The 23,750-nt window shown below is 42.2% G+C and overlaps 1 protein-coding gene across 7 annotated transcripts in view; it reads right to left on the bottom strand.

The window, feature by feature from the left end:
* The window catches only part of SLIT2 (slit guidance ligand 2), a 438,710-nt gene that overhangs the window by 91,900 nt on the left and 323,060 nt on the right, over positions 1-23,750 (bottom strand). For all 7 annotated transcript variants that reach the window (XM_061583554.1, XM_061583552.1, XM_061583553.1 and 4 more), the window contains 7 exons: positions 21,556-21,706; positions 17,518-17,592; positions 15,752-15,895; positions 13,976-14,119; positions 11,489-11,655; positions 10,470-10,602; positions 5,197-5,265 (listed from right to left, as the gene is read on the bottom strand). In XM_061583554.1, coding sequence (XP_061439538.1) covers positions 5,197-5,265; positions 10,470-10,602; positions 11,489-11,655; positions 13,976-14,119; positions 15,752-15,895; positions 17,518-17,592; positions 21,556-21,706 — 883 coding nt within the window. The remainder of the gene's footprint in view (positions 1-5,196; positions 5,266-10,469; positions 10,603-11,488; positions 11,656-13,975; positions 14,120-15,751; positions 15,896-17,517; positions 17,593-21,555; positions 21,707-23,750) is intronic.

The raw sequence follows: 23,750 nt of genomic DNA, 5'->3' as shown, positions 1-23,750 counted from the left end.
GCTGCCCTTAACCAGCAAGAGATGGAAGAGGTAAACACCTTCTTTCCTTTAGAGTTCCCCAAGAAAGACACAAATGATGATTCAGGATGTCTAAACTCCAGTGTGCAGCTCCTCTAATGTCCAACAGGTGCCACCTATGCTCCTGAGTGCAGGAGGGAGATGGACAGAAAGACGGCAAGTCCACTTACTGAGACCTATAAAAAACTGATGTGATGGCCACCAAAATACTGTCATATAAGTCAAGGTGTTCAGAAGGCAGGTGGCCGTAGGGTCTAAGAGTGAGCTTGCTAGTGCCAACAAGATCCAGTTTAGGTTCCAGGTTGGAAACCTGTGAACCGTCTGCAGAGAAACAAGAAGCACCCCTTTAAGGAAACACTTAGAGCAAGCAGTTTGAAGGCAACAGGGAACCCCCAGACTAGAGAATATACTACTGAGGAAAGCTGCCTGGCACCTGAGGATAGCTGCACTAAACCCTTTGTCCAAACCGAGTGTAAAAAAACCAGGAAAGCCTGGACGCTTCTGGACAATAGATCCACCGAGATTTTTGAGCATCAGCTCAAAAACACCCTCCAGGTGGGAGAGAAACCCCTATTGGTAGACTGTTTACGTGAGGCCAATAGTATATTAAGGACTTTCCCCCCAAAAAACCTTGTCCCTCAACCCAATCCGCTCAGCCTCCAGGTTGTCCATCGTACACTCCATTAATTGGAAACAACTACCACTGTAGCTCTCTCTAAACCATGTCTGGAATGGACACCCGAATTCTCACCTTTGCTGGAATGGGATCTTGGAATGGAAGCAGAAGCTACTGAAACGACTGGGGGATGAACCTCAACCATCAGATCATAGCCCGATATCCTCCTGCGATTAGGTCAGAAAGAGCATGCCCAAGGCACACTGGTAAAGTTTGTTATTTATATGTCAGAATGGTTTGACCTTATTCAAAACTCTGAGGCAGAAGCTTCTGCAGCTAGATGCAGCTTCTCACACTTGTTTGTGCTGGCAGACACTTGCAATGTCATGTAGACCAGTGCAGTGCCAACCATCCCCATAACCAAACTTTGTTTAAAGGAACATAAAAGACTAGAAGGATAGGGGCTGCTTTTCCTCTTGATTAGACAATATAGAAACAAGCATTTTCTGCTCCCTGATTCTATTAAACCAATCCTCGGACTGGGATTATCTGTGAAAGAGAGGAATAAAGAAATTTATGTTATGTTTAACACATAAATGTAAGTGGACTGCCTTCAAGCCGATTCGGACTTATAGCAACCCAATGAATCCTTTGGTTGTGTTCATACGGTTTCTGTGGTAAGCGCTACCCAGAGGTGGCTTACCATTGTCTTCCTCTGAGGCTGAGAGGCAGTGACTGGCCCAAGGTCACCCAATGATCCCCACAGCCATGTAGGAATGAGAACCATGGGCTCCCACATCTGAATTTATTCCAAACTGCGGCTGTTGAGATGAACCAACTGTTCTTGCAAAAACTACCACAGGTAAGGGTTGTGGGCCTTCTCCTGGGGGTAGGGGGTGTAATAACTTTTTGAATCCTCAAGAAAAGCTTTGAGGGTTTTCCATTCCATTCACAGTATATACTTTCCAACTGTGGCAACGCTCCCTGGGCCTACCTTTTCAGGCCTTTAAGAGGGAGAATCAGCTCTCTAAATGTCTCAGTCCACAGATTACTCATGTCCCTGTCTGTTCTGAGGAGAAAAATCCACAGGAATAAACCTGAAATATATAAGATTTCTTCCCAGATATTTCACCCCTTATGTTTCTGAGGGAGGAGGGAACAGACATAGCCAACCTGAAAGTTGACTAGGTTTAAGAGAGTCACTTTGTGTAACCCTTCCACATAAAGGGAACACACTAGGTCTTCGGATGACCACTATCTGACATGATCTATAACCTTTCTCCAGTGAGTACACTACACATATCCACAGCCCCACGCCTTGACTAAGCACCTGGCGTCAGGGCTAGAACACAAGGAAGAGGGAATACCTTGTCACCTAAGCTCAGGCATCCCCAATCCTCCCAAAACTCTTGATAAGCACCCTTTGTTCCAGCTGACAACCTCTGGGTAAAGGGACCTCATATCAGCCATCAAGGCAGAAACCAGGGAAAGCTAGACCAATTCAAAAACATCATGAAGAGAACCCACTCAGCCCTCCAGACAGTACTGAAGGGGTGTAGGAAAATAAACCACCACTGTGGGCTGTTTGGCAGGAGCAGAAGGCAACATTTTTATTTTATTTTATGCCCTGTGGCCAGGAACTGGGACAAGGGCTTGGGTGCCACAGGCTGTTCCTTAATTTATCGAAAAAACTGCCTGGCCAGAGCAAAGGGTAAAATATCAGGTGCGGATTCCAATTCGTCCCCTGAAAACTTAGAACAGAAGCAGCCTCAGATTTCTGGTTCTACGAGAACAGTGTACAAACTGCTGGGACAAACTGCTGGAGGAGCTCAAAGGGTGAGATCCCACAAAATGGCTGCCAAAAGAAGATCTGTGGGATATCCTCCAAATATAACTTGTAGCTCTGAGTTGCCCTGGCTTGTATGTCTTCTTCATGAAGGATATATCCCCCAAGGGGGAGGCCCCTTAATATCCTGGGAATATATATAACATCTAACCAGGATAGAGACTAGGATCCTTGCTGCAAATACGAAATGCTTCTTTGCCGATTTAGTAGGCAGCTTTGATTTACATGGGAATGCCCATTCTGCGTCCCACACATCATCAAAAGCCTGAGGACAATAACCAGCTTCGCACCAGTCGAGGGAAAGCCTTTCTCGCTCCAGCTGAATTCTACTGGGCATGGGCATCGCCTCCCCCCTCAGTTTCTGAGAACTGCAGCACTCAGAAGAAGGGACTGAAAAACCTCTAGGGCAAAGAGCCTAGGTTGTGTGTGGGTCACCTCTAGATCCTTTCCCAATCTCTTCCTCTTCCCTGTCAGGTTCAGGGGAATCATCTAAATCAGACAACGCCCCCTGTTGGCCATAGACCTTCTTGGGCAACAGTCCTTGTACCTGCAACCCCTGGACCATAGTGGGTATGGGGTATGCGTGTGTCTGAGCATCCGATCGGCCCTATTGACTCATAACACCCTCTACCAGTCCACTGCTTCCAGTGAGATCCTTGTCTCCTGCCATGGGCACTGCCTGAACCCCCCCCCCCACTGCACAATATGACAGGGAATGGGAGCATGTCACCGAGGTTGATATCAGGGGGTATGCCACCCTGGCTGATGGCGAGGGTAGAATGAGAGGGGGATCTGGTATAGCTGTAGCACTATGGCAAATTGCTATATCTCCTCTCCCTGCGTGAGTCGCTAGAGTGACATCTGTGCCTCCGCTTTCCCTTATGGGATTGCCTTTTTGAGAGCCCGCTCTGCTTACTTTTAAGGGCATGGTGAATAGGGCCACTGATTTCAAAGAAGATTAACTCCTTGACCCCAGGCATAAACTTGAGAAACTGAGAATGGGGGTGTGTGACTTCCATACATTCATCAGGAATACTCACCCCCCCCGCTGCCCCCACTTGGGGTTGGGGAGAGTGCAGGCTGATGGCTTGTTGAGCCTTGCACGGGCAGCTCATGAGAATCCATCACATCTCCCATATGACAGAAGTCTTGGTGGGAGAACGAGGAAGAGGCAGGCAAACCCATAAAGTGGCAGCCGCAACTGTTCTGCGCTTAGGAAAAATGTCCAGGAAACCGCTGCAATGGCAAACCGCTGTAGCAGGAGCTGCTCACCCCCTGCTGCCGTGCATGATCCAATTTTGGGGTGGATACCCCCAGGCAGCACACATCACTGGTTCTTCTCTTCAGAAGGGGGCGGGAGCCAGATCCCGTGATCCCGCTCAGCACAAGTGTGGTGAAAATGTGGTTCCACAGAGCAAGAAGTCAGTCTCCCTTCAAAAGGGGCTGCCGCTGTTGCTAAAGCACTGCGGCTAGCCACGCTCCGTTGCACTCAAGAACGCCTCACACGGCGCCAAACTGCCAAACTGGACTGAACGATCCTCCCAAGCCCTGGACCCACGATGTGAAGGCAGAAGGGGAGAAGAAAACAGTAAAGGATGGAGACAGAAGAGAGAAATAGCTAACATTAAGGAGAGGAGAATGACTAAAAACAGAAAGAACAGGGGGGGGGATAAAAAAACGAGGTAAAAAGAAGTTCTGAGCAGACAGAAGAAAAGACCCATCCTTCACAGGCCACAGGCAGGGCCGGTCTGGAGGGTGGGATGACTCCTCCCCCAGGAGAGGAGACCAAGAAGTTTCTAGACCCTGCCTGTCACAACCAGTAGGAGGAGCCATCCCTAACCAGGAAAGTCCTCCAGCCCTATCTAGCAAATGAGAATACTAATACAGGAAAAGAAGAAAACTAAATAATCTCCAGAACTAGACCCTTCAAATACTACCATATTGCTAATACTTGTCTTTGTGAAATAAAGCTAATGTATGTAGTGTATCTGAATAAGTGACCTCCTGAGTGATAGTAAATGGTCCTTTCTGGAGTTAAGCATATATACATGCAACATTTCTTAATTGGTATGCTTTTAAATGTAAAGTACAAATCATTTTGTTTCATACAATGCATGTTACTGGAGCGTATACTTTTAAAAAATGCAAACACATTTTTATTGTATTTATACATGATGCAATCTGGTAAACTTGTTTCTAGTTTGATACTCTCCTGAAGCTTAACTTGGAAAATACCTTTACAGATGAATTTACTTATCCAGCAAGCTTCTTAGAAAGGCTCCTCTAAAGATGATAAATGCTGCTGCTATTTCCCACTGTTCTCAACTGTAATATCATCTACTGTTTTATAACCCTGTTCCAAACAAACTATGCCAATTTCTCTCTGTAATTGAATTCACTTAAATGCCTTTATGCTCTCTAATACCCTACTTTATCTGTGTAATAAGCAACTTCAACCAGCATACTCCATGATGCATTTTGTAGGAGTCTGCATCTTTTGAAGTGGATAATGGGGATTCCTGTCTCCATATTTTCTAATGAATTGTGCTGTGATGACTGGACTAAAAAATACTATTTCTAAAATGTGCACTAGAGTTATAATTGTTAACAGTTCCAGAACATATTATGTTTTTCTTTAAACTACAGTACTTCCCTTTAATGGAAGGGCAGATGTAAAATAAGATCAGCATAGAGAAATACTCTGAAGGTTACTCACATAAGAGTTAAGTGCTTGTAGTTTGAAAGTTCTTTGGGGACAAGGGTAAAATGGTTTCCATCCAAATAACTACAAAACAAAAGATAGAATGGAGTATTATTAAACTGAAATCATTAATCGTTCCTTGCATGACTGCAATATTCAGAAGTAAAGCAATAAAAAGATCCACGCTAGATACTCTCAATAAATAAAATATTGGCCTTACAGCTACAGTTGCCAATAGTTTTTCTTTTTCTTTTTCTTTTTAAGGATAATATGATGACTGGGGAATAGATGAGATCAATCAACAATTTAATAGCCAGATGCACACCTGCACACTAACATAAATAATTTTACTATGTTGAACCAATATTTTCTACTTCATGCAAATATATCTGGCTTGTCCCAAAAGGGTGCTAGTTCTATATCAGCATTGCTTTATAAAAGAGTGTACTCTTCTATTAGTAATAGTGTGGTAGAAAAATGAATGGTGGTATTACTAGCTACTTTTCACCATAGTTGTGATACTAAGGCAGTGTCCTGCTCCAGGTGATGATTTCAGCAGAAAGAGGGTTCTGATCCAAATGAAAGGGAGGGGCCTGGCAGGCAGAGTCGAGTGTTGCAAGGCAATGTCAAACAAGGCAAAGTCAGGTAGATCCAGGTACAAGTTCCAGTGAGATAAGAGATGACTTCATGCATTGCTGGAGCAAGTTTTGAATGTTGTTTCAGCAACAGGTAAAATCTTAAACAGTGCTACAGCTCCCAGTGGAGGTAGGAGAAGCCTTTTTAATAAAAGGGGTCTTGTCTGTTCAACAGCTTTTTGCTCCTATTGTGCAGAAAGATTTTGGTTCCACTGGAGCTTCCAGACTAGAGTGCTCAGTCTGAGGGCAATAATGTGACCTTCTTAGATCAGAAAGATGCTTGCAAAATAGGCTCTACCTGTGTCAGAGCTTCCAGGGCAGCACAGAATTCTGAAGCCAACTTTGAGGGCTCTCACCCTCTGATTCTTACTCCAAATCCATGGTCTTAAGCCACTGAGGAGGAGAAGTCAAACCCAGAGGTCACATCATGACAGACAGTTGGTCTTTAAAATATATCACTACTGGGTTGGATACTAGGAACATTGTTAGTGGTCCTGATATCATAATTTGGGGGAAAATAAGCATTCCCATATTGGTGCCATGTGAGCTCATGAAATCCAACATAGTCTTGGTAGAGGTATTGTCATATGTGGTTGGCAGTACGAATTGGGCTGAAGCGGCCCACATAGCCTATTGGCTCATCCACTTTTTGAATTCTTCTAGATGTATAGGTTCCTCTCACAGTATTCTCAAAAATACACAAGAGGCCAAGTTTCACCTTGTTCATAAAATGACAAAGGTGTTTTGGAGGATGGTGTTTGGTCTTATCAGAATCTTCTGAGCACATATGATCACTGTTCTGAAAGTGCTCAGAACTATCCAAGATAACAGTGTATCCCATCTTGTCAGAACATTCAAATAGTCTTTCAGTGGTGGTCAAAACTTCAATGTGCATCAAGGCATCTTGAGAGACTTTGTTTCACAAAACCTCCAGTATATCAAGTGATTTATTTATTACTTATTTTATTGGAAAAACTTAATACTCTACTCTTCAGCAAGTAAGGCTCCCAGAGCAGCTAACAGAGTATTAAGGAAAAAGAGCAGTATTAAAAATTATAGGTCTAAAATTAAAAAAATATATAGATCTAAAGGCCCTGTGCAAAGAAAAAGATCTTTGCCTAGCCTTGAAAACAAAAGACAACACCAGATGAACCTTCCCAGGTAGGGAGTTCCGAAGATGGGGCATCACTACTGAAAAAGCTTTATTTCTGGTCACCACCCTCCTAACTTCTGATGACACAGAACTCATAAAAAGATGTTGGAGAATGGAACGTTGGTCACTTACCATGACGGGTCTTTTCCCAATGTTCCATTTTCCTGGCAGACTCACCCACATAGCCCACTTTGGGACCTACCAGAGCTTAAGTCCATTTTGAGTGGTAACTTGCAGGTCCGCTCACCATGAAGGTAGTATTGATTGAAGGACACTACATCCAAAGGCCACTTCAGAAGAAATGTAAGTGCCCATGTTATAGTGTGTCTAGTTAATGTAGATGTTAGTGCTCTGCTTTCTGTAGATTTCTGCAACACTGGTGTTGATGGCTGAAGCTGCAGAAGTTGCTGCTGCCTGGTGGAATGAACTGTAATGTGACCAGAAGCCCTACGCAGTTGGGATTCATAAGCTAAAGCAACAGAGGCTCTGATCAAACGGTCAACTGAAATGTCTTTGTGCATTTAATGTAAAGTTTAAGTGCCCATCTCAACTTCAAATTTCTGCCGTAACGTTTCAGATGAAAGTGATGGCTAGGGAAAAAGAAAGGGAGGATCAGTTCCTCAGACCTCTGAAAGGAAGAATTGGTTTTAGGAAGATAAGGTGCATCTGTCCTGAATACTAATTTGTCTGTATGAGAAAAAGCAGAGATCAGCCTGGATGGACGGAGTGCTGAGTTCTGCCATTCTCATGGCCGCAATAATAGCCACCAAAACTGCTAATGTAAAAGACAGCAATCATAGTGACACAGAGGCCAGTGGTTCAAAAGGAGATGTAGTAAGGGCGTTGAGCCCCTTGTTTAGGTTCCATGAAGGAAACCTGTGAATCCTGGGCAGGGAAAGGAAAGTTGCCCCTCTTAAAAAATGGTTAACATGTGGGTGGCCCAAGAGCACCACTCATCCAGGCCTGGAGCGAACTGATGACAGTGACATTACGTGACGCTCCAAGGAATTGAGGTTAAGTGCTTGGTCAAAGCCGTCCCTGAACAGACAAAGTGACGGGAATCACTAGCTTCTTAAAGTCCATGTTTTTTCTTATGTGTTTTGCACCAACTGAGAAAGTGGTTCCCATGTTGCCTCATAAAACCTGATAGTGTAATCCCATCTGGGTGCCTGCTTAGTGAGTATGCCCGCTCGCCTAGCAGAGAATCTGCCGGTCAGTCTCCACGCAGCTTGGATGAGCTGTCCGAAATCTGGGCGGTTGTTGGGATGCTGCGTGAGACGATTTGTGGAGACACGGTATGGTAGTGGAAGGGATAATGCTAGATGTAGGATTTCAGACCACCGTGGCCATTGAGGAGCCAGAATGTTCCCTGACCATTCTACCCTGACCTCATGAAGTACCTTCACAAGGACAGGAGCTGGAGGAAAGGCCAAAAGGAATTCTTGAGGACACAATGTTGAGAGAATCTGTCTCGTCTACGCATGAAACCTGGTACCTTGAGTAAAAGGGAGAATTGTGAGATAAGATGCAAAGTAATTGAGGATTGGAGACCCCCGATGGACCTGAAACCGTTTGAACGCTCTGTTGCTAAGAGTGCATTCCCGCGGGAGAAGCTGAAGTCTGCTGAGGAAGTCTGTTGTAACATTCAGCTCCCCTGTGATGTGGTGAGCTGGCAGAGAGGCCCAATTGGGTTCTGCTCATTTTGTGATGCCCTGCTGGCTGGGTGAGGTCTAAATCCTCGATGTTTGAAATGACATTTGGCTGAAATGTGGTTGGTGAAGACTAATATATGTTTGCGAAGGAGTATGTGCCTGAAGTGTTTGAGGGCAAGGGCCACTGCTCTGAGCTCCAAGCCATTTATGTTACGACCAGCATTCGCTGGGGCAAAAAGGTGTGGAACTCCTTTCAGAAGGTGTCTGCCACAACCACTGGGGGTTTTAGTGTGTTGATTTGTTTGCCGTGAAGGAGAGAAGAAGAGGCTAAAATGCCTGAAGGAAAACCAACAAAGCCTAATAGAAAAGGATCTTTGTTTGTTTGCTAAGTGAAACAAAGGGAATAAAGTCTGAATAGAGATAAGAGAAAAGCCTGAGGAGGAAAAAACCAACTAAAGCCTACCAGGAAGCCAGAAACAAAAGATGGAGAAGCAGGGAGAGACGTCTGCTTGGGCTGGCAGGAAAACGAAGCTGAGGAGACACTGAGGGGGATAGGAGGAGGAGTATTCAAATTAACAAGAGAGATTTCCTGCCTGGGCTAGAGGAGACTGATGATAAGCCAAAGTGGGCTATGTGGGTTTCGTCTGCCAGGAAAATGATTACAATACCTGGGCAATCCTTTAGATACTCAGGTTCAAGGCAATCCTGTACTCAGGTCCCAAGGCATCTTGGGCTTTAAAAGTTAAAATCTTTTGAATTCTCCTAAGAAACAGACTGGGACCATGATGATGATTTACCTGCCTTTCACCCTGAAGTCCCAGGATGAGTTACAACAATTTAAAATACATCCTTAAAAACAATTTACAATCACAAACAGCATAAAATGGTAAAATATGCTCCATACACCCAGTTCCAATTAGCAATCTAGCTCCTATATTTTGAACTAACCGCATTCCAGTTTTCAAAAGCAGCCTCATATGTAACACATTTCAGCAGTTCAAGCAAGGTCTTTCAAGCACATGAACAACATGAATAACCAGGCAATTTCCATCCAAGAGAAGCATCAGCTGGTGCACCAGCTTCATCTGATGAAAGGTGCTTCATGTTACAAAGACCATGAGACCCTCTGAAGACAAGGCTAGATCTAAGAGCACCCCATGATGACAAGCCTGCAGAGGGAATGCAACACTGTCCTGAAGAGGCTGAACATGTCCTCCCAGTTCAGATGAACCACCCATCAGCAGCACCCCCACCTTTTCTGGATTGAGTTATGATTTTATGATCTTCATGATATAGCTGTTCTTTTTTATTTTTAAAAAAACTGTTTTGCTTTTATAAAATATACAAAACACTGACGTTTCCCAACAATACAATCTGTTTAAACAACAACTGACATCACAACAGTTTAAGACTAAATTTTATAGTTGGACAAAAATATGAAGGCACAATAAAGGTTAACAAATAAAAATATATTTAGGTAATTTACAAAAGCAGCATATTTTGTTGGTGCTCATGGAGGACCAGAGTCATTTTCAAGAAAGATTATGAATGGGCACCATTTGGTTAAAAAACTTAATATGTTATTTTTTACCATTACTGGTTCATCACATACCCTACAGTACCCAGAAATAACTTTCCAGTGTTTGGATAGCTTCAGAAATGCCATTTTCAAAAGACAGACCACCAAAGTATGATATTTGAGGAGCCCTCAAAAATATTTAGCAAAACCAGACTAGTTTCTGGAGTAATGCACTGCCCAATAATATTAGCTACCTGTCAAAAGCACTCCTATCACTCTTGAAACATTGTTGCTCGCTTTTAATAAATGGGAAATTTTGTACTACTTACAGTTCAGTGACATCTTTTGGGATGGCTTTTGGCAAAGTCTTTAGACCTTTGTTGCTACAACGCACCACGGTATCTAGGCAAGTACATTCTGCAGGACAGCGGGAGAGTGGAGAGCAACTGTTGTCATCATTTCCTAGTTCATAAAAAGAAACATAAATATAAGCCTCAGCTAAGAGCACTTAAGCCTGGCAGCAGCACAATCATTTTAATCCATTTTAGACATATAGGAAGATTCTGCTTGAGAGTAGAAAACAGATTACATTTGGCCGCATTTGGTTCCTAGACCTGAGTGTCCCCACCCCTCCAATGAATAATACATTACTTACACAACCAAATGTCTGAAAACCAACTCAAGACTATAACTTTCCAACAGTAAGGTCACAAAACACAATGTGGTGTAACTTTGGGAGAGAAGGATTGAAAGGGCCCCACAGAGATTTCTGGCTATCTCCCTCCAAAAGGTGCCTTAAGAATGCAGCTTAAGCCAAACTCTATGCCAAGTGAGCAGACGGCCCTCTAGATCCCAAAGAAAACAGGAATTTGCACCAAAGAAATTTCCATTTTTCCTCCAGGGTTTCTGTAATATTATTTCTTCATGTACAAGTCACACAACTAACAATATTGGGAATAGGCTTACTTCGAGATTGGAAGCAGGCCTTGAACATGCACAAATCTTCCCCTGCTCCTGGGAAAGTAAACTCTCTTGAGAGGGTCAGAGAAGACACCCCATTAAAGTAACCACAGGATCTCCAATTTTTTTTCCTTGTGATGAGACTGGGAAGGGAGGAGAGGAGGTAGGCCTGAGGCTATCTCCTAATCTCATTGAAGGAATAGTCCTAGAAAGGTAATAATGTTGGAACAGGCCCATGCATGATATAGAAGTCCATTTCCATGCTGCTCCAGCTCCAGGGTTACTCATGTTGCTACCTCCTTCCACATGACCTTTGACTTCAGATGTTATTGGAATAGTGTAGTTCTTTGCCACAGCCAACACTCAGAATGTGCGTTGCATTTCTTACCATCATCACACGTGAAGTCCTGAATGGCAACATCCTGTATAGGAATTTCTTTCAGGAAGTAGGGTTTCTGGCAGCGAGGGTTCCCTGTGACAATGCGCTTCTTTCGCAGCCACTCTCCCAACCACGCTAAGTGGCAGTTGCAGTTGAAAGGATTGGCTAAGAGGTTTCTGATAAGCACATGGGAACAATATACAGCTCAATTTCAAGTGATGAAAACATTTAAAGAAACATATTAACAGAAATTAAAATACTGTTTTGCATTGCAAAAAAGCAGGATTTATTTTACTAGCTCTTCTCACTTCCTGACCCTCCATCCACATTTGTATTTTTCCGCAATAGAAACACAGATGAAATTCTGCCCTCAAAAATGTCATCAGGCCCCAACCAAAGATCAGGACAGCAATTTCAGAGTCTGAACTAAGAAATCCTGATAGGTCTTATTTAGAAATAATTTAAAGGTAGCACAAATCTGACTTGCTGTCAGGCTATCTACGCAAAATAATAAAGTAACGTAGAGATGAAGGCTGATTACTTTATATTATTAGCTTTAACCTGACAACAGCTCTTTCATTAATTTGCCCCTTCAAGATTTCCATCTTTTATTTGGTCCACAGAATATGTTTCCTATATAAACTGACAGTTAAGTTGATTACCTGTCAGTTATAAAAATGAATTTACTTCCAAAAGTCTCAGTGCTTTTGGCATCTCCACATTTCAAGCCAGGCCTATTGACAATTTCATTATTTATAAACATGCCATCTTTAATATGCACAAATTTATCATTAGGTGTAACTTGTCATGGTGTAAGTGGCCACAGGATTAAGCATGCTGGCAATTACATTCTTACAACAGACATTCCTACCACAGAAACCCAAATTATTAGACACACATATGTCTTACTTTCCCCTCTCCCTCCTCCAGTCTGCACCTTGGAAGGGCATAGTTCCTACTTTACTGATGGGTTAGCTATACACTGTATTGAGGCTACCTGGATTAGGGGTGAACTATGTTATTTGAATTTTAGTTATGCTTTTTTAATTATTATTCCAAGGAACATTTATGTGGGATGTTCTTATGTGATTTTTATGATATACATATATATAACCTGCCCTGAGACCTTTTGGTGAAGGGCAGGCTTATAAATTCAACTGATCAATTCATCAATTAACTTCTGGAAGGCCACACTTTCCCTATTCATGGACTGAGGACACAGCAGATGGTTTGGAATAATGGAAAGAAATAAACATATAAAAAGAGGGGGGGTTGCATATAGTAGTGTCTCTAGACACAGTAAGGACATGCAGTAACCAATTCCCCACTCCCACCCTGATGCACAGTTTTAACAAAGGAGGGTGGGAAGCTGGCGGCGCAGGTTTAAATACCCATTGGCCGCCCCCGCCCCCTCCTGGCGTGCCGCGTCGGCACCACACGTGCATGCATCCTCCAAGATGGCGGCCCAGGCTTTGGCTTTGGCTGCAAAACTTGCCCCTTTTTGCCTGGTAAGTGCCGGGCGCGGAGTGGGAATATGTGATAAAAAGGGGAAGAGAGGATATTTCCATTTGTGTGTGGGATTCTCACATTACAAGTAGACACATTTCCCTACTTGTGAGTTGACTGGAGTGTGTAGAAATAGACTGGGACTTGGGCTGAGTGCCAGTGTGTCACTGCTTGACTGTTTTTGACTAGGCCCTCTCTAGTTACAAAGGCTACAGAACTGCACCCAGCTGCACGTTTTCTTCCACTAAATCAATGAATAAATGGATGAATGTTCATATTACCGTAACAATAGGAACAGATCAGAACCTGCACCCAGTTGTGTACACCATGTGGTTCCCAATATTGAAAATAATGACGAAGCATGTGAAGAAGGGAAATTCATGGGTGTATCTGAGCTATTGTGAATGAGGAGTCTTGAGTGTTCCTGGGTTACTAGGGAAAGCTGTAGTTAGCAGGAAACAAGGCCTCTGGCACATTCAGCTACAGCAGCACGCTGAATCAAGGGAAACCATTATTAGGAAGCTAGAGCAGTATCTGCCAAAGACTTGGTTCACAAACTATAGCTTGTTTATAAATTCATCTCCAAGAACAGCTTAGACACAATGCATGGGGTTCTTTAGAAAAAAATGAATGCCCTAACATTTACCAAAGATTACCAACATATTTTCACATTTTGTTATACACCTGTTAATTTGAAATTTAGCATTCTGAAGAAACTATCACACACATGATTGCAAGAACTCTTGACTGTTTGTGGAATCCTTGTGTTAGGCTAAACTGTGGCCTCCAAATGTTGGACTCCACTTCCCATCAGCCACAGCCAGCATGGCTATTAGACAGGGATAATGGGCGTCCATCAACATCTGGAGGGTCACAGGTTAGCTACCCTTGCTTTACATTAACATTATATTTAAATGTCTACATCTATCTAGAGCTAGAACACACTCATTTAAATGTCAAAGACTGGCTATAAATGCAATAACAACTTACAGTGTGGACAAGGAATGAAGAGTGTCAAATGCACCAGGAGAAATTGTAGTTATCTGGTTATCATATAAGGACAGTAATCGAACAGAACTCAGGCCTGTGAAACTATCATTACTCACACAGCTAATGCGATTACTCCTTAGCATCCTGAGGAAAAGAAAACAAATTAGTTTATTACCCCACAGAGCACCATTCCCCAACCCAGTTCCCTCTAGATGTTTTGGACTACAACTCCCATTATCCCTGGTCATCTTGAGGGCATGAAGTTGGGGAAGGCTGTCATAGAGAATATATCACACATCTCATCTATCTACAATTCCTTACAGTTTACTAAACATCATACTGTATGATGTGTTGCATTTTTCATGAGTTATAAACTTACTAGGGACAGATGGGATGGGTTATGCTGGGAAATAATATGTATCATTTATAGAGCACTTAAGGGCAAAAGAAGAGCCATGCTGGATTAGACCAAACGTGTATCTAATCCTGTTTCCCACTGTGGTAAACCAGATGCCTCTGGGAACCCCACAAGCGGAACATGAACGCAGCAAGACTCTTCTGCTGTTCTTAGACTACTTAAAGCGCTTCACATACATTAGTCTAGTAATCTTTACAACCAGACCTGAGTTAAAATGCCCTCTCCCACAATCCCCCCCCTTTGCAAACTGTGAAGTTGGGGGGCTTTGGCAATGTTGGAGACACAAATATGGGCTAGTGTTAATCCCCTTACCAGGCTCGTAGCCAGGGGGAACCAAAAAAAGTAGGGATGAGAGACTTCTTTTCTATAATAAATTTAATTGCTTATTTTTTTTTAAAAAAAGAAACTTTAGCGGAGCAGTCCCCTCCCCACTACAAGCCTGTGCCTTACCAATAACAGCATTTACATGCCTTGTTGTTGCTGGGTAGTATATTTTCTTCAGTGCTTCCTATCCAGCTCTTACTTAGAGCTGGAGGAATATTCCTAACCTCACACTGGTATCCTCTGGGTAGGAAGCATTGAAATAAAAGAGTGCCCTGCAGCAGGAGGAAGTATGATTGTTACTATCATCATGATCATACATAAGGCAATAGCCATGAAAAAATTGCATGCGTGTCAGGGGGATATGGTTCGGTGTCAATTTTGCCCCCCAAAGCACTATTCTGAGCTAAACGTTTTCTAACTCTGCTCAGAACCACCTGTAAAGTAGATCAAAAGAATCACCCCATCTCCCCATATGAGGAGCTGAGAGAGAGAAACCTGCCAGATAGACTACCTGATGAGTTCATAGCAGAGGCAATGTGGGTGGCAACTTTCACAACTCAGTTTCTATGCAATACTAGTCATAATCTGGGTTGATGCAGGGATTTAGTAATTTCCAGAAATACATTGCAAGGAAGTGAGGGGGATGACAGTGATAAGCATGTTGTAAACAAAGTTGTCCCACAGTCTAAAAAAATATTACATATAGTGTACATACATCTGGATTATACCATATTTCCATGTCTGTGATCACAATTTAGTTGCTTCACTCGATGCTGCCAGATGCTTAACATAACATCTCTAAACCAGTAACTTCAGAGATTAATTGCAAACAGACATGGTATATAGGGTCGCCATAAGTCGTAATCGACTTGAAGGCACATAACAACAAATTTACATTATACAATGGGAGTAAAAGCAAAGCATATATCTGTGGCCAAGAGCTTCTCTCTCTCTCTTTTAAACAAAGAAGACACAAGATACAAAAGATGTCTAAGCACAGGGAGCAAGCAACGTGGAGAGAGGGATGTACTTACAAAGTTTTGAGACTTTCTAATCCTTTGAACATTTTGTGCCGCACATTCTCCAGTCGGTTACTGGTGAGCAACAGCTCATTAACACCAGATGCTCCTTCAAATGCTCCTTCTTCAATATCTGTGATTTTGTTATTGCTCAGATTTCTATTGTTCCGTGGCAAATTAACAAGAAAAATGTTTTGGATAAAATGATTCATATAATGAAGCATACAAAAAGCAATGACTACATTCTGGTCTAACAACAAAATTTCAAGGAAGGTGTAACCCAGCAATGAGGGGCCTCTGGCACACAGGCTGGATTTGGCTCATCATGGCTCCCAATTTAGCCCATGAGACTGTTACCCCCAAACCATGTCCACATGCCTCACACCTGACATCATATGTATGGCTGGATACCCTCTGCAACTGAGTTTCCCATAAGGAACTCAAGCATGCCGCTGATGCTTGCAGAAAGCAGGCTTGAAATCACTGTCCATCAGCTGGTAGGTTGTGACTTCAAGCCTGCTGATCAATGGTACTTCTTTCCATGGTGCTTTGAAGTCTCAACTATCACCACCTGGTGTCATTATGACTTCAAGGTAACTGATAGGTGGGCAGCCAGTCTAACCAGTATTTGGGATTTATTTGAATCAAGAAAACAAAGGATTCCAGAAAGGACACAGAAAGAAAATTTCTTCCTGAAAAAATACAATAATCTAGTAACTTTAAAAAGTTTCAATTACATTCTGATTATTTTAAAATATCTTATTCACTATAACAAATCACATTATCTGCATTTTGAATGCTTATTCAATTTTTATCATGGAGAATCCTTGTCTGCTAGTCTTAGGAAGACACACACACTTGGACTGAGGCACACTGTCAGCAAAACTGATTTCATCAACCTAGCTTAAAGCAGGGAGTGCCAAAAGTGAACCCAAATAAAGTACCATGTGATTCCAGAAAAGGCATGGAGGATATTTGACATATCAGTGCACCGATTCATCCTATTGAACAAGACTATGAGAATTCCTGTGCTGATCTCTGCTAGCCAAGCAACGAATCATTACGGGTCATAACAAGTTAAGGTTATAGCAAAATCCTATATGCTGCTTGGTATCACCTTTTTGAGGGACTGCTTACTGAAACTCTTTATGATTTAGGGCCACAACACAAAATAAATTAGGGTGGGTTGGGGGGACTGCCATCTGAAAAATCCTCGCACACTGTGGACAAACCTGGAATCAAAAGACCATTAAGCAAATCTCCCTTTTTCTTCCCCGTATGGAAATTCTGCAATTATGGATACAAAATACCTATGGGAAAAGAGTCTGTCTTCAGTATAACAGGGTTTTTGGTAACTTGAACACATTAAGCTGTCTTATAACAAGCCAGGCCACTGGTCCTACCTAGTCCAGCTCTCTCTACTCTTACTGGCAGTGGCTTTAATGGTCTTAGGCTGGGGGTTTCAAGTCCTGCTACCTGAGATCCATTCAGCTGAAAAAGCCAGGGATTGAATTTGGAACCTTGTGCATGAAAGTATGGGCTCTACTACAGAGCAATGGCTTCTCCTCCCTTTTTTCACTGCACACATATACTGGTGGAGATAAAAGAAGAGAAAACATGGGTGAAATATTGCCAAAGACGAGCATATGTGTACTGCAATGAATGTCACAGGCTGGGAAATTCTACAGCTTTGGTCTCCTGCTAGAATATTTTCTACTTTTCCTTAATTAAGTTATTGCATCAAGGTTAACTCTATAAGATAGGATGGGAAATAACCTTACATTTTACGCAGTTGAGGAAGCTTCTTAAAGATCCCTGTAGCCTCCAACACTGTAAATTCATTATTGTTGAGTCGCCTGCAGCAAGATCAGCATTATGTATGTTATATGTTGGAGTTAACACGACATGTCTAACAAAGGTGCATAAATGCCAGGAATGACACCAATACATATGCATGAATGATGAATATGCACAACCTGACAGCAGGGTAAGAGGACTTTGCATAATGTCTGGCTGATAGGAATAGTCACTTCAATAGTTATTGAAGAATATGGATTGAATGCAGGTAATTCATACATTACATGCAGTTGGTAACAACAATAATAATTTCATCTCAAAGATCTAGGCACCGTACAAAAATTAAAACATAAGACAAGCGCTCTCTACAGGTTTGTAACAAAAGATTGACTTGGGCATCAAATGTTTTAGGTATTGCTTAAAAATATGCACAGCCTAAACATTGTAATACACTTAGTCAACACAAAATGTCATACATAGCCCAGGAAAATGCACACTTACAAGTTGGGGAAAAAAATAACACTGACACGCCACTGTTCACATGACCCAGGCATGGGACTCAACGGTGACTCTGATGGATGACCTTTACAGAGAGTGGGACAAGGGGAGTGTGACCTGTCTCCTGCTTCTTGATGTCTCTGCAGTTTTCAGTATCATTGGCCATAGTATTTGCCTCTCACCTCCATGGAATAGGAATTGGGGGCACTGTGTTACAGTGGTTCTGATCCTACCTATGGGACTGAGTCACAGAGCAGCATTGAGAGAATGCTTTTCAGCCTCCTGGCAGTTATGCTGTGGGATGCTGCAGAGCATTCTATTATTCCCTGTGCTATTTAATACCTATAAAGCTGGAAGGAGCAATCATTAGGAGTTTCGGGGCAAGGTGTCATCAGGATGCTGATGGCACTCAGCTCTTTTTCTCCATAACATCTGAATCAGGAGAGGCCGTGTGGGCCCTGGATTGTAGCCTGGATGTAGCGGCGGGATGAATGGGGGAAAATTAGCTAAGCTTGAATTCTGGCAAGATGGAGGCACTGTGGGCGGGTGGTTCCCATGTCCAAGCAGGTATGCAAGCTGGGGGGTGCTTCTGTATCAAGCTTTGTTACCAGAGGCCCAGGTAACCTCAGTGGTTAGATGTGCCTTTTATCAGCTGCAGCTGGTACTGCAGCTACAGCTGTTCCTAAATCGGGAGAGATTGACTACAGTAGTGCAGGCATTGGTGAGTTCAAGATTGGCTTACTGTAAGGTTCCCCATGTGTGGCTTCCTTTATGCTTGATCTGGAAACTGCAGCTAGTACAGAATGCTGCAGCAAGTTATTGGCAGGAATGAGATCCTGTCAGCATGTAACACCCCTGCTCAGAGATCTGCATTGATTGTTGATGTGTTAGCAGGCCAAGTTCAAGGTGTTACGATTAGTATGCAAAGCCCTTGACAGCTTGGGATCAGTTTACTTTGGGAATCACCTTAACCCATACATGGCCATTTGACTGCTTTGATCTGCAAAACTGGCACTATTACATGAGCCACATAATATTTGTTCTGCACTTGTATGAACTTCTAGCATGGCAGCACCTATATTATGGAACTCACTGCCTATAGACATCAGGGTGGTGCCTTCACTGTACTCTTTTTGGCACCTGCTAAAAACATTTTTTTCTTTAGGTAAGCCTATCCGGACACGTAGAGAGCCAGCGTGGCAAAGTGGTTAGAATGTTGGACTATGACCTAGGAGACCAGGGTTCAAATGTCTACTCAGCCATGAAGCTTGCTGGGTGACCTTGGACCAGTCACTGCCTCTCAGCCTAACATATCTCACAGGGTTGTTGTGAGGATAAAATGGAGAGGGGGAGAAACATGTATGCCACCTTGAGCTGCTTGGAAGAAAGGTGGGATATAAACACAGTAAAAAATAAATAAAATGTAGATGACAACATGTGTTTTAATCTGTTGCTGACTTCAATTATATTTTGAATTTTTAATTTACATTTTTAACTCTGTCTTTTATTGACAATTTCATTTTTTTTATAAACCTCTTACAGGTTTTATGTACAATCAAGTGGTATATAAATTATGTTAATTTTATTTTTTTTTTAAAAAAACCAACACTAGCTTTAGGCACATTATCCAACATCATATGGAAATTATGCATGCCTGCTTCTGAGCGTGTTTTGGAGCATCAATTGTTGCAAGGAAACTCAGTTTTCAATTTCACCCGGCTCAATCCACTGAATCAGTAAGAACTCATAACCACAGTCTCCCAGGCAACTTGTAGCAATGGTTGCCCTAAGACGGAGCCCTCCGTTGCTACAATGTCTCCATGGCACACACACCAATTGCACAGGTAAGAGTCCCTCCAGTTGTTCTTCCTTATTGCGCATTCAGGATGATTTGTGCTCGTAACAGTATTGGGGTGCTCACACCCACTCCTGCTTTCAAATATATTTGCACCCTCAAAACTTTTGGAACAGTCACAAGGCATAAGTAGCAATCCATGTGCGGTCTGCAGCTTCCAGCAAATGTCCAAAAAGTGTTCATACCAGAAATGTTCTGTTTTTTGATGTGCTGTGGTGCCATGGCAAAGTGCTGAACTGAAGCCACTACTTTGTGGCATAGCCACTCCAATATACTCCTTGTTGATGCCATTTTTGTAGAAACAAATAAAGGTTTAGCACAGCAATTACAGCCTGAACATTAAAACTGTAAAAGGGAAAATGTGGTGATGGCATAGGCCAAATAACTTTTGCTTAAATAAAAAAGGAAGGAGATAAAATCCATTCGCCCACTCTGCATGGCGCCGGCTAAGGCGGTTTTGCTTGTGTTGACAGTGTCAAGGGGAAACTTTGCAGCTGTCTGAGCCCGTTAGGGTTTGATTTTGCATGAAAGCAGAGGGAGTCCAAATGGAGGATACATGCACACGCACGCAGCGAGGGGAGGGCTGTGTGGGTATAGAAACTAGGGTGATGTGTGTGTCAGCAGGGGTACAACCAGATAGGTCTTTTCCTCTCTCTCCCTCTCCTTTCTTCCTCCTCCCTTCCCTCTAGGGGTTCTGTCTTTGCTTGGCTGCGGGCTCAGAGAAGGAGGGAGAAGAGGCTAGATTTCTTGCTGCAGGTGAAGGAGAATGAAGAGCGGCAACAGTGCTGCTGCTACTGCCCATGTCACCAAGAGTGGCAGCTGCAAGGGCTGAGGGAAAGAGTAGAGTGGCATGGTGGCATGGAATCATAGAGCAACTAACTTCTGCTGTTCAATGTTAAGTGGGGGAACAGACAGGAGGGACAGAAGAAACAGTCTGGGAGCACGCAAAGGAGGACAGTGCAGAGTTAATAATGCAGAAGTACTGAGGAAGATTCGTGTAGCAGGAGGAGGAGCAGATGGCCCAGTACAAATCCACATTGAAAGTGTAAAATGCTTGTTGCTGCATACACCTGTAATATGACACCTGCCTTGAGGCATCCTAAGTCTACATGGTGTCAAGCTGAGCCCATTACAAGCTGATCTGAAGTTTGATGGAAGTTTGGGCACAGCTAACAATGGGCTCTAGGAGAGCTAGACGTCTGTGTTTACCATTCTAAACCCTCCAGTTCTGAGAATCAGCACTGTGGCTAAAGCGTGTTAGCCTCTTTTTGCTTTCCTTGATTAGACGTGATTTATCACAGCACCAGCAAGAAGAAATGGGATGGGAATGATGGAAGAGGGAAGGCTTGAACTACTTAGATAGTCCTGGTGGGATAGTGAGAGGTGGATGTACTTAGCTCAAAGCAGCTAACTCGAGACTGTATTTTTGATAGAAATGCAAAGCAATTAACATGCCAACTTTTTGTATGCTTTTCTATACCAATCTTTGGATTTCTTTTTCTTTCCCTTTCTTTACTAAATGTTTTAATGCAAATAAAACTTTACAAAAGTAAAAATATGTGACCCGTAACGCCTGCAACATTTTTAAAAGTAACAAAGGAAGAGAAATAAGAATTAACATTATCATCAATGACATTCACCCAGCACATCATTATAAGTTCAAACTTACAATTCTGCTGTATATTGAGGAATATGGTCAGGAATTTTGCTGAGCTTTTGATTGGAGCAGTCAACTGTTGTTCCTTCACAACGACATTTTTCAGGGCAAGCCAAGTCTGCAAAGCAATCTCCACTTAGTTTGGATCTGTAATCTTCACTGCCTAAGAATAAGCAGATTAAAAATACAGGTACTAAGTTCATCAAGAAGGTGTTGAAATTATTTTCTCATAGAAAAAAGGACAGATCTGCAGTACAGAGAAAATTGATATTTTGAGGTAAGTTATATGGTAATGAAGAAACACTAAGGTTTAAGAATGGGTTAAATTTCAGAGGGCTTGAAATTTGCTGGGGGGGGGAGAATAATATGGTGGGATAACAGTAACTGCTTGAGCTTTTCACAGCTGTAGTTTCTGCTGATTAAGTTCCCAGCCAATCCATTCCATTCTACTGTTAAAAACAGAAAGCAGTGCTAATTCTTGTTAACATCTTATTCCCAGTTTCAAGATTAAGTAAATATTTGTGTCCCATTTCCTTACCCTCCTTTATTCTTCTATTTCACTGACCACAACCTGCCTACATAATCTCAGAACCACACAATTTAAAGCCCTATTCTTCTTCTTCAATTTCTAAAAGTGTGTAATCCTGATTTAAGCCTCAGCAGCTTGCCATGCTGTAGAAAGCTGCGTGACGTTCCATGGTGCTTGACAGAACCATGTTTTACTCATACCTCGCAACCACATGGTTAGATCAAGCACAACAGAAAATCTCGCTAAGTTATCACAGCGTCATCCATTTAGGTCAGGGAGAAGAGGTAATGGGAGAAACAGGAGAGAGCGGAAAAGTGTTGCAGTGGAAAACCACTTAAGACGGCATGGCATTCTTCTTACAGAATGTCCATGGCCACTATAACATTGCTTAATTGGAAAAGACACAAAGTAGACTGCAGGAAGAAAGATCTCTTCACCATTCTTCACAAGTTACAGAATGGAGATAGCATCCTATACATACCAGAAAGAAACATCTATTGAGTTGAGGGTAGGTGACAGGGAAAAAGAAAGGAACTCAAATGACTGGTGAGCGCTTTAACAAAAAGTGTAAAGACTGAGTCTGGAAGTGGAAAGTGCATCAGGACTGGGGAGTGTTCTGTTGTTTAGTTCACACACTGAACTTTACTTACAGCCCAAATGGTGAACTCCTGAAACAGGAAAGACAGCCAAGGAGGAAAGAAAGACAGAGTGATTCCAATAGGGGAAAAAAACCAACAGAAAAACAAAGCTCAGCTAGGGTTTGGGTTATTATCCTGCCTTCATCAAGGTCTGTCAGAAATTTTCAGCTTAAAGAACATGGGTTTTATTCTATATTTCTTTGATTATATAATGTTTCAGTACTGTACTATATTTATTTATTTATAAAAGTATTTATACACTGCCCTCTCACAAATCTTCAGGGCGGTGTACAGCAACATAAAAACATTTAAAAACATTACAAAAGAATTGAAATGACTGGCTACTCAAAAACATTTTAAACAGTTGCATAGGACTACTTATTATAAAACATATTTAGATAATCAAAGAAAGGCAGAGTATAATTCATTTGAAATAACACAGTACACCAAAAAGATATAGCAGATCATGTATTGTGCAACTATATAATAAGTTACTTTTCATATGTGATAGCATTCACATTCTAAAATGTGTTAACTGAAACATACTATTCTTTGAGGGCTCTTTCACACACATTACTTACTCCTGGTTTATTCACCTTCTTGCTAAATGATCTACAGTTTCAAACATTATTTAGGAGCTAAGTACTTTTCATGTGGGCTAGAATTAAATAATTAATTCTAATTTATATGAAAAGTACTGTTTCTGAATAATTGCTTTCAAGTGCCAGTATCTGTTATTCAGTATTTGATTTTTTTAAAAAGATAGAAGCTAGCTAAGAGCAGGAACACATACTTTACATGATATATTTGTAAAACAACCACAACAGTAATATCTCTCTTGGTAAAGTCATAAAACTCAAAAATCTCCATTTTATATTTTAGTTTCCTACTAAAATATACTTGACGCATAATGGGGTATTATGGATGGGTTGCAACAACATTGCACCAGTACTGCAGGCAGGTGAAGAGGTTTGCTAATGGGAACCACCAGTCACTGTCCCTTTGGGGCAACTGAGTGGGTGGAGGTGAGCAGAGGAATT

This window comes from Rhineura floridana, chromosome 9 (genome assembly GCF_030035675.1).
Source record: "Rhineura floridana isolate rRhiFlo1 chromosome 9, rRhiFlo1.hap2, whole genome shotgun sequence".
Taxonomy (NCBI): Eukaryota; Metazoa; Chordata; class Lepidosauria; order Squamata; family Rhineuridae; genus Rhineura; species Rhineura floridana.
The sequence above is the reverse complement of the archived record's forward strand: the minus strand, read 5'-3'. Positions and strand labels throughout refer to the sequence as shown.